The sequence below is a fragment of the Schistocerca cancellata genome, chromosome 4, assembly GCF_023864275.1.
Source record: "Schistocerca cancellata isolate TAMUIC-IGC-003103 chromosome 4, iqSchCanc2.1, whole genome shotgun sequence".
In the NCBI taxonomy this organism is placed as follows: domain Eukaryota; kingdom Metazoa; phylum Arthropoda; class Insecta; order Orthoptera; family Acrididae; genus Schistocerca; species Schistocerca cancellata.
In genome coordinates this window covers 143,200,688-143,216,007 of record NC_064629.1, presented here as the reverse complement: position 1 = coordinate 143,216,007, position 15,320 = coordinate 143,200,688, and the positions used below count along the sequence as shown (strand labels likewise).

The window sequence follows — 15,320 nt, the reverse complement described above, 5'->3', positions numbered from 1 at the left end:
TACGGATCCCACACTGATGAGCAATACTCAAGTATAGGTCGAACGAGTGTTTTGTAAGCCACCTCCTTTGTTGATGGACTACATTTTCTAAGGACTCTCCCAATGAATCTCAACCTGGTACCCGCCTTACCAACAATTAATTTTATATGATCATTCCACTTCAAATCGTTCCGCACGCATACTCCCAGATATTTTACAGAAGTAACTGCTACCAGTGTTTGTTCCGTTATCATATAATCATACAATAAAGGATCCTTCTTTCTATGTATTCGCAATACATTACATTTGTCTATGGCACAGTATCTGTCGAGTTATCTACCAGAGCCCCTCTATTTATAAGCACAGTGCAGCAGGCATTCATCCACATACTTATTGTCAGCAACTGCTTGTATCAGTACCTGGATTGTTGTTCTCAGCTGTTGTTCATTTGTTTGAGGAAGGAGAACAAACTTGAGTTCATTGTGGCCTTGCTGTTGTTTGTATCTTACAGTACAATAAACTAACCACTGTCTGTCATGCACTTTGATGTTTGTATGTATGTTGATGAAGAAGTACACACCATATTATTTTATCCAAGCTAAACTGCAAAGTTATTTTTTGTTACACCAGCATTCTAACCAAAGCTTTCTTACAGTGAACTGCTGTCCATAAATGATGCAAGGTTGTCTGTATATGGTATCCTATTCTGTTTCCATTTATAGGATCTACAAAATGAAATGATTGACAGGAAGTGCCAAAAAATATATGTTACTGAAGGTTTACCCTGCGACTTAGCTGACTAACCATACTTCCACTACATACATACACAACAAACTTGTTTTAATAGAAAAAGGTAGAAACTGTTGTTATGAAGAGGTGCACAAGATCACAACACAATGATAAGGAATAACTACGGTTCCTATTTAAAGAAAATATTTAATGCCAAGTGACAAACATACTTTAAATGCTGTTCTCCAGAGCTCTCACACTATGTGAAGATAGAGGGATCTTAGCTAAAAAACTGAATTCTTTGGTGTTTCACTGATCATGTTGTGTTTATGAATTTTTAGATGCTTAGTGTTCTTCTCACTAGTAATGGTCCCATGGTCATGAGGTTAACTTTTTGTTAATTTTAATGACTTGTCCATAATTTACTTTCAAATGTCATGATCACATGCCTTTCCTGCAGCCCAGTCATCAAATAGCTTAAGGAAATAAAGTTGTGTGCACTACCCATCTGTGAACTGTGTAATTTTTTTTCTGTACAGATTTGTACTTTAACTTTTTGTGTATACTGTTTTCTGACTGGGAGAACTGAGATCAACAAGGCATTTGTCTAAATGATCTTGGGAAACTGCCTTAAAACAACATTTGAACTGGATGATGTACCAGAACAATTTTCTTTAATCCAATGTGCAAATTCAGTCTTTGTCTGAGTCAGATCTTGCTCTTTTAAGTTAGTAAGCAGGTCATTTAGAACATCTATACATACATACAAAATTGAATAGAGGAATACATGTCTAAGTTTGTAAAAGTTGTTCTTTGTGTGTGACAAAATGCATGCTACATCTAATATATAAGGAGGTAAAAATAACTTAAGGTTGTCATCAAAATGAAAATTGGTCTAACTACAACAGTTCTTTACTACATATGATCCCATAGGAAATGTTATGCCCTTACCCTCCTCCATTTTAACATAGACCCCAAACCACAGTACAACTAATAATTGTTCACATTAAGAAACATTGCCAGCACCAAAAGAAGTGATAATTGACATAAAAATCCTGGGACTGACTGCTATGAAGCCATTTGCCTATTCAACCCAATCATCTTTAGTACAGGTGATAATGACTGGGTACTGTAGTACTTTTGTGTTAGAGATATTAAGGTGTTTAATGAAAAAAGTCTCTGCAATTTTTGAAGAACAAACCTGGATCATAGGGCAAATTAGAAATTTCTAACTTTTCTAGCTTTCCCCTTTTTTTTTAGTTTTAAATGGTGTTCCAGCTTGCAAACAAAGTGAATGTGTGTGTAAAATATATATATATATATATATATATATATATATATATATATATATAGTTATAATAGAAGGAAACATTCCACGAAGGAAAAATACTCTTTGCCTTTACAAATGTCTGCTTGTGTCTGTGTATGTGTGGATGGATATGTGTGTGTGTGTGTGCGCGAGTGTATACCTGTCCTTTTTCCCCCTAAGGTAAGTCTTTCCGCTCCCGGGATTGGAATGACTCCTTACCCTCTCCCTTAAAACCCGTATCCTTTTGTCTTTCCTTCTCCTTCCCTCTTTCCTGACGAGGCAACCGTTGGTTGCGAAAGCTTGGATTTTGTGTGTATGTTTGTGTTTGTTTGTGTGTCTGTCGACCTGCCAGCACTTTCACTATATATATATATATATATATATATATATATATATATATATATCCAGTAATCCCTTCTGTATTCTGTATAGATGCACACATGTGCTTGAACTCTTACAGCAGGAATGAGTGAATACTGTGAATATGGAGGATTAATGAGTCAGTATTGTGATTATAAGTAGGAAAATTGCATCAGTCAGGGACCATGTCTGGACGGCTACTGTGGTAAGGCAACCACTCATGAGAAGTGGTAAATCTGGATTTGAGTCCTGGTCTGGCACAAAATTTCAACTTTTCTCACTGATCTATTTCAGTGTGTACACTGTGTGTCTTTCCACTGATTCATAAAATATTAGTGTGTTATCCATTGGGGTGAAATCTTAATTTGACTGATGAGAAACTCACCTGACTACCAAACTTTTTTCCAATGAACTGCTTGCAAATATCTCATTTCCTGATTTCATGACTGGAGCTGAACTACATTGTTAGAAAATACCTTCCATCTACATGTGGTACTGAGAAGATTCTTTTGGGCTACATGCATTTAAAGAGGCATTTTGGAAAACATTAAATAACAAAATACAGCTGAATGAAACACATTTCCTTTACAGACACCTTTTTTTCATATTTCTTATTCAACATAGTTAAGAGGAAATCATTGTCTTTCATATGGCAGTTATTTCAGATATTGTAGTGACGAGTTTCTCCTCAGAATGTCAAACTATTTTTTTGACTGCACAGGGAGAAATGACCATCTTAATAAAATATTTAGGTGTTCATTTTTTCCAAATGCTATCCGAGACAAAAATGATTCCGTCAACCCTCAGCCAAACACTTAAGTGTTAATTGTGGAGTAATCATGTAGGCGTGGATGTCAGTGGATGAGGAAGTCCATTTATCAAATGAGCACAAAATTAAGAATGTAATTTTATCATCTTTAGTAGTAATTTTTCTGAGTTCATCAGACATGTTTGACACAAAACATTATTCAGTTTGATATAGTAGTAACCTTTGATGAAATAATACTCCGCTTACTTTTTTTTTTCATGGCTGTGTCAAAAAATATATTCAGCAACTACCATACATGGAACTGATGACAACAATGGTAACTGCATTTTAGCCCTTTTAAAAAAAATATTTTAGCTGTGAGTATCTTACAATTCTTGAAAACATGGAATGTAGGCAACTAACTTAACAACTACATCTTAAAGGTTTTCTGAGTGATCTACAATAAATGGTTCATTAATGTTGTCTTTTACTCTCACTACCAGTACCAAAAATGGCTCTGAGCACTATGGGACTTAACATCTGTGGTCATCAGTCCCAGTAACAGTACCAATAAATAGAATTAAAAATGCCGTATCAAATTACACATGTGTGAATGAACAGGCATAAAATTTTTATCTCTTCATGGTAATCTATGTAATGTGACCACAAAATCAGTACAAACTTACTTCATCAAGGGGTGTGTCAGTTGGCGGAGCTTCAGTAGACTTTGGTTTCACCTTTCCGAGGACAAGCGCCGTTGCTTTGAGTCCGTCTACAGCCACCACAACAGCTAACAGACCTGTAAATGATACAATCAGTTTGCAGTCCTCTGCATGTATGTATGAGATGATCTTAAACATAAAATATATTGCCCGAGATCTAGAAGCCTCCCTTTTGGGACGAGTGTTATAGTGTCATAGTGGTATTATTGCATTTTTTCTTTACAGAATTCTCTTTGTTCTTTCACTTTCATGGAGGGTCAGTGGAATCTATATTTAATTCGGTGTGCAATATTTTTCAGAAATATAATTCATTTAAGTAACATTTTCAACACTGCTTCATTTTTATTAAACATGATTATAAAATTATAACATTTCTTAAAACTGCATAGAAAAAATTAAGTGGAATTTTATATGTTTATTCAGTAGGGTGAAAGGCACGTGTTACAGTTACATGGGTCTGTATTTAATTGAGTACCAAAAGAGGTCAACAGCACTTCTGCTATCGTGTGTTTGGATAAACAAGTAATGTAACTGTGTTGTTTATTAATGTGTGTCTTTTACAGGGCCAACATTGTGTAATAAATGAAATGATCTGTGTAGTGTTAAATCTTTCAACACAAAACAAGTAAATGTAACAGTCTGAAAGTAGTCTAGTGGTGTGCTATTTGGGCAATGACATCTATTAACAGGAGTAGAAAAAATTAAGAGTAACCAAAACTCCAGCAGCGATCTAGTATAGCTGCACAGGTGCAAAATCAGCTTCAGTTCTTGAGGATCAAGTTATAGTTTTTCCACTGTCACTCACCCAAACCCCCACAAAACATAATTTGCAATCAGCTCTACATTCAAAATAGCACACCGAGGATTATAATAATAATAATAATAATAATAATAATAATAACTGTAGCGCACACAATATATTTTAACACAGTAATTGGTTTACATCAGTGGGTTCGCAACTGTTGCTGTATGTCAGTAGCAGGTATATTCCACTCCATGGGCTGGCACACGAGACAGGGCAAGTCAGATAAAGAAGAAGCAGCGAAGATATCTTTACATACGGTATATGACAAGTGATATGTCGTTAAGTCAAATATCGCACTAAAATACTTGGGGGTTGTTCTATCCAATTGGCATATAAAACTGGTATTTCCCATTGGCACTGAGCTTGGCATGAAACATGCAATGGGCCATATTTGTTTGGGATTTCAAATGTAACTTATACAATAACAACAGAGAAAATCCCCACCACACGATTCTTAGGAGAGACAAACGAATAGTCCGCACACTAACGAACTGGAACAGAGAACTGCAGATACAGAATTCAGTCAGGGAAGTACAGTTGAGATCTATATTTATAATTATCAAGGTATAATACGGTGTGGGACTGAGGTTACAGTGTCTATCAGATTCATGTTGTGGGTAGTAACAATCTCGACACCCGTTTGTGTATAGCTGAATTTCTATCATTTAACAACTGTGATCATCACATGAAGTGTATGTTGGAGCAAGGAATGTGTTTCTTAACTCATATTGGAATTTGTGTGCTAAGAGTTTTGGGAGTAAGACTCTCTGCAATTAACAGCGTATTTTTGTAAGCGCATTCAGCTGAAGCGGTAGGTAGAACATTTCCACAACACCCTCGACTTGGCTGGACCAATCTTCCTGGGACTATTATCCCCCCCCCCCCCCCCCCCAGAACACCGATATCAGAATCTAACTAAACTTCAGAATAAAAAATAATTTTCTTTGTGCGCTTATTTTTAAATCGATAAATGACATTTAGTTTTCATAGGCGTTATTAAACTACAAACTAATGACTAAATGAGAACAATTGGAAACACTTTTCTCTCAGAATCCCTTTTTTTTATATAGAATTATGACGCAGTTCTCAGTGCATTACGAGTCCCACCTACAACTCCTCAGAAAAGAAGGCTAACTATCTACGTTGAAGGCATGGACGACACTAGAAATTTTTCCAAGAGGAATCAAAACTCTAAAATGGCCAGTTTTTCATGTAACTGATTCGGAGAGTTTGAGGACGTGTCGAAAGTAAACAAAACTAACAGTATCAGAAATAACTGATAATTATCAACTTTGTAAGACAGCTGTTATTGTGGAGCACTTTGATACCAAAACGGCATGCATACTCCAATAGTGTATGAAATCTTTTGACATTATTAATATGAATAAGTCTGAAATTATATTTACGTCCAGGGTAACCAAGGGCTTGAAAATATCAGAACAATATTTTCACAACATATTCAGGGTGTTACAAAAAAGGTACGGCCAAACTTTCAGGAAACATTCCTCACACACAAACAAAGAAAATATGTTATGTGGACATGTGTCCGGAAACGCTTACTTTCCATGTTAGAGCTCATTTTATTACTTCTCTTCAAATCACATTAATCATGGAATGGAAACACACAGCATCAGAACGTACCAGCGTGACTTCAAACACGTTGTTACATGAAATGTTCAAAGTGTCCTCCGTTAGCGAGAATACATGCATCCACCCTCCGTCGCATGGAATCCCTGATGTGCTGATGCAGCCCTGGAGAATGGCGTATTGTATCACAGCCGTCCACAATACGAGCACGAAGAGTCTCTACATTTGGTACCGGGGTTGCGTAGACAAGAGCTTTCAAATGCCCCCATAAATGAAAATCAAGAGGGTTGAGGTCAGGAGAGCGTGGAGGCCATGGAATTGGTCCGCCTCTACCAATCCATCGGTCACCGAATCTGTTGTTGAGAAGCGTACGAACAATTCGACTGAAATGTGCAGGAGCCCCATCGTGCATGAACCACATGTTGTGTCGTACTTGTAAAGGCACACGGAGGAGGAGGAGATTAGTGTTTAACGTCCCGTCGACAACGAGGTCATTAGAGACGGAGCGCAATCTCGGGTGAGAGAAGGATGGGGAAGGAAATCGGCCGTGCCCTTTCAAAGGAACCATCTCGGCATTTGCCTCAAGCGATTTAGGGAAATCACGGAAAACCTAAATCAGGATGACCGGAGACGGGATTGAACCGTCGTCCTCCCGAATGCGAGTCCAGTGTGCTAGCCACTGCGCCACCTCACTCAGTGTAAAGGCACACGTTCTAGCAGCACAGGTAGAGTATCCCGTATGAAATCATGATAACGTGCTCCATTGAGCGTAGGTGGAAGAACATGGGGCCCAATCAAAACATCACCAACAATGCCTGCCCAATCGTTCACAGAAATTCTGTGTTGAAGACGTGATTGCACAATTGCGTGCGGATTCTCGTCAGCCCAACAAGTTGATTGTGAAAATTTACAATTTGATCACGTTGGAATGAAGCCTCATCCGTAAAGAGAACATTTTCACTGAAATGAGGATTGACACATTGTTGGATGCATCATTCGCAGAAGTGTACCCGTGGAGTCCAATCAGCTGCTGATAGTGCCTGCACACGCTGTACATGGTACAGAAACAACTGGTTCTCCCGTAGCACTCTCCATACAGTGACGTGGTCAACGTTACCTTGTACAGCAGCAACTTCTCTGACACTTACATTAGGGTTATCGTCAACTGCACGAAGAATTGCCTCGTCCGTTGCAGGTGTCCTCGTCGTTCTAGGTCTTCCCCAGTCGCGAGTCATAGGTTGGAATGTTCCGTGCTCCCTAAGACGCCGATCAATTGCTTCGAACGTCTTCCTGTCGGGACACCTTCGTTCTGTAACTCTGTCTCGATACGAACGTACCGCCCCACGGCTATTGCCCCGTGCTAATCCATACATCAAATGGGCATCTCCCAACTCCGCATTTGTAAACAATGCACTGATTGCAAAACCACGTTCGTGATGAACACTAACCTGTTGATGCTACGTACTGATGTGCTTGATGCTAGTACTGTAGAGCAATGAGTCGCATGTCAACACAAGCCCCGAAGTCAACATTACCTTCCTTCAATTGGACCAACTGGCGGTGAATCGAGGAAGTACAATACATACTGACGATACTAAAATGAGCTCTAACATGGAAATTAAGCGTTTCCGGACACATGTCCACATAACATCTTTTCTTTATTTGTGTGTGAGGAATGTTTCCTGAAAGTTTGGCCGTACCTTTTTGTAACACCCTGTTTATTATATTTCACTAATATTAGACTGACACTGAAATTAAAAATCTGAAACACAAAAATTCGGAACGATTGAGAATATCCTGTTGCAAATCAACAGACGTAAGCAATAAAAATTACCACTTTAATGTTCCACGACGTGTAGAAAGAGGGAATAGAATAAACTTTAAAAAAACACTTCTTCACATTTGGTGACATGTAACACAACACTTTGTATGCTTACAAAGCTTCCCATTTAAGCACACTGATGGATTTATTCCATTACTTCTTTGTTTTCTATTTTTAATGTGAAGACGACAAAACTATAACATGCACCTGCTCCAAATGGAAGTGACTCAATGCGGCAGACGCCATATTTATTTTGGTACGTTTAGCTGTTTTGTACTATAATTTACAGTATGCCGTTCCAAGGTAGCGGTGCATTGAAGATTTATCACAAAGACGTCACCCATATCATTAAATCTCAGTTAGTGACGCATCAAAGACATAAGCCTTGTAGAGAAACGGTGATACCCAAGACAAAAGAACGAAAAAATTCCACTTTCGCGTAGCGTAATGGGCAACCTCCTGAGTAACAGTGTCAGAGGGGTTGGTATTGTAGGTACATGTCTCACTATGTATTAACTTTTTTTTCATCTTAGCAACTGTTAACACATTATGGGACATTCTTCTGAATTTAATACAAGTATGTTCTGCAATATTCGATGTTCTCTGATGAGAAAACGAAAAATGAAATAAATATTTGGCTGTATATTTCCGATTATGTGGCGATTTCTGAGTGTGTGACTAGGCAGGAACCTAAGAGTACAGCTTAAATTGCTGCGAGTGAAACGAGAAGCAATGACATTTGTAATTCCTCGCTTGTTACAAATATTTGGCTTCTCAATTCTGAGTACGTCGCTTCCGTTTGGAACAGATGCGTGTTGTGGGTTTAACGTCTTGCCTTTTAAATTTTACTGGCATATCTAAAGTTGAATAAAATATGTTTTGAAAGGTATATTTTTAGGTTGGTTGGAAGAAGCATAACCCAGGGCCAGCACTCTACCGGATGAATGTGGAAAATCTCCCAAAAACGACCTCAAATTGGTCGGTAAAATCCACTTTCAACAGGCTAAGACTGAACCAAAGCAGGCCTAATCTGTTTGGCTTATAACATTATTGCCGCGCGGGATTAGCCGAGCGGTCTCGGGCGCTGCAGTCATGTACAGTGCGGCTGGTCCCGGCGGAGGTTCGTGTCCTCCCTCGGGCATGGGTGTGTGTGTTTGTCCTTAGGATAATTTAAGTTAAGCAGTGTGTAAGCTTAGGGACTGATGACCTTAGCAGTTAAGTCCCATAATATATGACATCATTTGAACATATAACATTAGTGTGCTGTCAGACCAGCTGGACTACAGAAGTCATAGCTCTGTTACTGCACTTGGAGCTCTGTTGAACTCCACAGAGTTTGAGAAGGTCTCAATTTCTGAAGAGGACATCTTTTCGATCTTGAAATTTTCGACTTATGTATTTAACTCCCAAGATTAAGTGAAGATGCTCACATCTGCAGTATGGTATGAAACGATAATTAAATTAAAACAGTAAGCTGTCGACAGGCGTTGATATACATCAAAGGGGGCAGTTGAAAATGCGTGCCTCGTCTTTTTTTTATCTCATTTTGTTCTATATTGTTCGTTGAATTTAGGCCGGCCGCGGTGGTCTAGCGGTTCTGGCGCTGCAGTCCGGAACCGCGGGACTGCTACGGTCGCAGGTTCGAATCCTGCCTCGGACATGGGTGTGTGTGGTGTCCTTAGGTTAGTTAGGTTTAAGTAGTTCTAAGTTCTAGGGGACTTATGACCTAAGATGTTGAGTCCCATAGTGCTCAGAGCCATTTGAACCATTTTTTGTTCGTTGAATTTGTTTGTGGCGGGCGTCTGATGACACCGGTTCAGGTTGTTCGTTGATCCGTTGACCCAGTTGTTTTATTAGAGAGAGTAGCTAAATCCTCTGGCCGAACACGCTGAGCTACCATGCCAGCATCCATCTGAGGCACCGAGAGCACAGAGAATAGTGTGACTGCTGGGATTTATCCCTTGCACGCTCCCCGTGAGACCCACATTCCCAGCTTAATGTTCACACACTACATTCGTAGTCCCCCTGCCCATTACACTCATTACTCGCGGCAGACAATCTTACCGAGTCCCGTAAGAATTCGGGCAATGCGTGTGCATCCAGCACAGAAGAAGATGGTCAACGGTCGGTTAGCCTTAACTATATGAAGATGATATCTGTTCTTTCAGACATGTCCGAAAGAACAGATACCATCTTGGTTGGTTGGTTTGGGGAAGGAGACCAGACAGCGTGGTCATCGGTCTCATCGGATTAGGGAAGGATGGGGAAGGAAGTCGGCCGTGCCCTTTCAGAGGAACCATCCCGGCATTTGCCTGGAGTGATTTAGGGAAATCACGGATGACCGGACGCGGGATTGAACCGTCGTCCTTCCGAATGCGAGTCCAGTGTCTAACCACTGCGCCACCTCGCTTGGTGAAGATACCATCTTCATGCAGTATAGTATGGCCGCGTTCTTCAGAGGTCACTACAGTAGCTGTGCTGTGTGAAACTGTATGTAGATTCAGCACGTCACCACGGGTCTCCATTGCCCACAGAAATTGGTACACTACTGTTGTGATTCTGTTGGCCAATATGCAGTTCGATAAGGGCTGTACGAGAAAGTAACATAGAAAAGACAGAGGAAGTTGGTTCTATACGGTTCTGGCACGTTTCGCTTCCATCTTGACTGCAGAACAAAACCGAAATTGCCGTCGTACCTAGGAATCGCCATGCTTTCCCATGAACAGCTCGAAAACCAAAAACTTTCAAGACAAGCTCACCTGACATAAAAATAGTCACCCCAGTGCGCACACACAGATAAATCGTTAAGTCTGCAGATGTCGCAGCGATCGTGTCACGTGCTCAACTGCACTCTACGTCAGCATATGGCACCAGTGGTCAGTGAGAGCCTAGTCTACGTACCGTGGGTGAGGGATTCACTAGTATCAAGCGGATATTGAATGTTAACGTGGGTAAATGTAAGGACGTGACAGAGTGGCGATAAGGGGCAATCATGTCTGGTTGTGTCCATGGCCATACGGTGTGTGAAATTGCTGGATTTGTTGGTGTTTGGCAGCGAACTGCTCAATGTGTCTACAAACAGTGGTGTAATACACGTGGTCACGAAACACCACGTCAAAATTGTGGTCGGAAGAAGATCTGATCGAGAGAGGCCGGAGATGCTTTCCACGGCTTGTGAATCAAAATCGCTTCGAAACCCGACATGAACAGCTGCAGACAGTGAACTTCCGTCTCAACATTTTAGCTAGAGAACAATGCTGCACGAACCGCATGCAATGAACGTTTGGAGTCGGTCACTTCGCAAGGGGCAATTGTTCACTTAGGCATATAAAGATGGCAACAGCGAAGTTCATCGCGCAAGAAGAATATGTGACTTGTTTTCTGAACACTCCCCCACCCTACTGAACTCGGCTGGATTGTAAAATCACTTGAATTGAAACCCATAGAAAATCTGTGGAACATTTGGAACAGCGGGTAAAACGCCGACATAAGTATCCCGTGAGGAGAGCATTACCGCAGACTGTCAGCAGTTGGCATGATATGTGTTTCTGATGTAATTTCGTTCTGTATTTAGATATGGAAGCATGAAATATTCAGCCACATAACTTTTCCTCAAACTGCCAAATCCTTCATTTAAGTATACCGAGGTAGGAGTACATCATGATTCAGAAGCAATGGTATCATTCCGATTAGGACCTATCGGACAGCTAAAAATCCTATTTCCTGCGGCCTAGTTACAATCGTCATAAACAGAAACAACTCTGTAATCACTACTACAATTTGTTTGCAATATATGAACAATGGAAACCTCTTCTTTAGTATCAAGGAGATGTAACCGTAATATAGTTTAATTAATGAAAAATGCTCCAGAAGGCAGAAACGAAACTTGTTAACTAACAAAAAAACCATGAAAGGTCGTTGTTATGAAGTGAGAAACGTTGAACTCTCCCACCTCCCTTTTGTCGTTTGATTTTGCAGTGATCGAACATAGGTATGAGTTGGCGAACAAAAATAACAGGCTTCGTTGCAATGCTCAGATTAACAGTTAAATGCATTCACCATTGGCACTGAAGTTTTCCATTGCTGTATTTTTTTTGAGTTAATATTTCAGGCTACAATTTTTCACAGCAGTTTTTTACAACTGTTCAAAAACTACGATATTGTTTTGTTCACAGATTTTCTATATAACTACGCGCACCGTCCGCTAATAAATCGTATTATTGCTCACTATTACACAAATTACCGACGCAACACTGCCAACACTTTACCAAACTATTCAAATAATTTTAGTGCGATGCATCTACACGTGACTATTCCGCGCGAAACGACACTCCGCCCGCAGTTTGATGCGTGATTGGTAGCGCCTGGGCACTGTTGAAAAAAGTAGCAAGACAATGCTCCTGTCGAAAACAAAGCGCGCTCAGCTTCGAAAGTAACAGAGAACCAGCGATGCGTAAGCGGTACGTTTCACTACTCATACTACAATTGGTAGTAGTACCCCTTCCAAAGTGTGGCTAACCCTTGGTAGCCACACTTTGTTCGTAGGAGGTAATTGTTAATTCTTAACTCTTGTAACTTCCAGACTGGGTTCGTTAACGTCTTTGCGATACGTGGAACACAGTGATTAACTTACTTTCCCCCAATGTGTCCTTGGTTAATGCAAGTGGATTGTAGGATCAGCACAAGTTGGGAGCATACATCACAGTCGTCTTCATCTGGTGGTAACCTTGTCACCTAAGACACGAACGGCGTGTGGTTAGCCACAGAGCCTGCTATCCGTGTCACGAGCACAACAAAAGGAACGCTGGTATCCTTTTTCAGTTAATCTATGCTACGCTCACGACCAGATACTTGTCAGCACCATTTTCAGTACCAAATACGAGTAATAGAAGTGCAGAAGTGTGGCATATCGACATAGAGTGACGCCAACTATACTGAAGCCATACTGACGACTTGATAGTATTGTGTACTGTGATTGTAGAACAATCCGCGCAGCAGACAACACACTGACGACGAAGCTGTTCGAAATCAACGTGCTCTCAGTGTTAGCGAACATCTTACAAGGGATTGCACATCGCACCCCCCCCCCCCCCCCTCAGATTTAGCGGCAAAATTGCCCAGTGGATAGTCCGTGAAAAACTGAACACAGTTCAAGCATGAAAACAGGAAGAAGGTGCACTGAATTGTGAAGAGAGAAGCAAAATAGAAACAGTGAACGGTTCAAGCTTCAGATATGCAACGTCGACCGAACTGTAAGAACCACGGCGTCGTGGTTGTGTGGTCACGGTGTTGGACTGCAAAGCGGGAGTTCCGTGTTCAAGTCTCCCTCGCACTCCACTTTTCTTTTTATTTTCTCAAAATTATGAACTTCCCGTCCGGTCATTGACGTGTCCTTTCTCCTCCTGTAGTCGTGGCAGGTGTTATACTATACACTGGCTATAGAATATAAGTCATGTGGTAAGACAATATTACCGTCGCAAGTAAATGTGACGAATAGCGAGAGCAAGCGAGATGCTCCATAAACCTCTCACAGAAATGAAAACAACAAATAAATGGCGGTGAAATATACAAAATTGTTAAGGCTTTCGTGGCCACTTGTTCACAAACTGCCTATTGGCTTCTGTCTCGGGTTCTTCGGCCAACGTTCATCTAATGCTTTTGCTGATGTTTCGCCAGCACGAGTGGCTGCCATTGTCAAAGCTTCACCCTTCCAGTTCACCACCTGCAATGGAGGGTGAAGCTTTGACAATGCCAGCCACTCGTGCTGGCGAAACGTCAGTAAAATCATTAGATGAACGTCGGCCGAAGAACCCTAGACAGAAGCCAATAGGCAGTTTGCTGTGAAATATGTTACAACGAAGGAATTGAAGAGGCAAAACTTCCAAAACGGAGCGCAAGAGTCATAACATGTGGTACTTGCGTGGAACAAATAACAGGTACGTAAGTCTGGAGGCCGCTCCCTTAAACCTCGTTTTTGTAAACGGACGTTACACCACAACACAGACACAAATTTGAATACACCGAACAGACACATCAAGGACCGGACGGACACTTCATAATTGTTTGGAAAAAAAAAAATGACGCGAGGAGGGAGATTTGGACTCGAATCTTCCGCTTTGTAGTTCAATACCGTGACCACACAACCGCGACGCCGTGGTTCTTGCAGCCTGCTCGATGTTGCACAACTTGAGGTTGGGCTGTTGATTGTTTCTATTTTGCTTCTTTTTTCACAGTTCAGTAAACCTTCTTCCTGTTTCCATGCTAGATCTGTGTTCAGTTTTTGACAAGCTATCCACTGTACCATCTTACCACAAGTTTATTTTTGCAATCAGACGAAGAACCTTACAAAAAGACTACAACAGTGCGCGTACATCATCGAACAGAGTAGAGAAACACAGGGTATAGGCAAAATAATGTGATCATTCGTACTTACCTGGGAATGGTTTACTGATAAGGGGTTGGAACCACATTTGCCAGTAATACAGCTGGGATTCCTCTTGGAATATTGGAATACTGGCATATAACGATTGTATAGTGCCGGCCGGTGTGGCCGTGCGGTTCTAAGCGCTTCAGTTTGGAACCGCGTGACTGCTACGGTCGCAGGTTCGAATCCTGCCTCGGGCATGGATGTGTGTGATGTCCTTAGGTTAGTTAGGTTTAAGTAGTTCTAAGTTCTAGGGGACTAATGACCTCAGAAGTTAAGTCCCATAGTGCTCAGAGCCATTTGAACTATTTTTGATCGTATAGTCTCCAGTGGAATGTTATGCCACTCTTCGATCAGAATCTCTTGAAACTTGTGTAGTGACGAGGGTGGCGGAAATCTGTTCCGGAGTCTGCGCTCCAATACCGCCCACAAGGCTTCGATAATGTTCAAGTCAGGGACTATGCTGGCCAGGGAAGACGCTGCAGTTCAGTTGTATGAACCTCATACCACGATTTCACTGCCCTGGCTGTGTGAATGGGTTCAAAAAATGGTTCAAATAGCTCTGAGCACTATGGGACTTAACATCTATGGTCATCAGTCCCCTCGAACTTAGAACTACTTAAACCTAACTAACCTAAGGACATCAAACAACACCCAGTCATCACGAGTCAGAGAAAATCCCTGACCCCGCCGGGAATCGAACCCGGGCGCGGGAAGCGAGAACGCTACCGCACGACCACGAGCTGCGGACTGTGAATTGGTGCTTTATCGTCCTGAAATATGGCATCATTGTTGGAGAACAACATTTGAATAATGGGGTGCACCTGATCACTTA

General features: G+C 41.1%; 1 protein-coding gene across 1 annotated transcript in view; it reads right to left on the bottom strand.

The window, feature by feature from the left end:
• The window catches only part of LOC126184618 (serine/arginine repetitive matrix protein 1-like), a 321,358-nt gene that overhangs the window by 40,189 nt on the left and 265,849 nt on the right, over positions 1–15,320 (bottom strand). Inside the window, exon 3 of the mRNA XM_049927078.1 lies at positions 3,812–3,924. Coding sequence (XP_049783035.1) covers positions 3,812–3,924 — 113 coding nt within the window. The remainder of the gene's footprint in view (positions 1–3,811; positions 3,925–15,320) is intronic.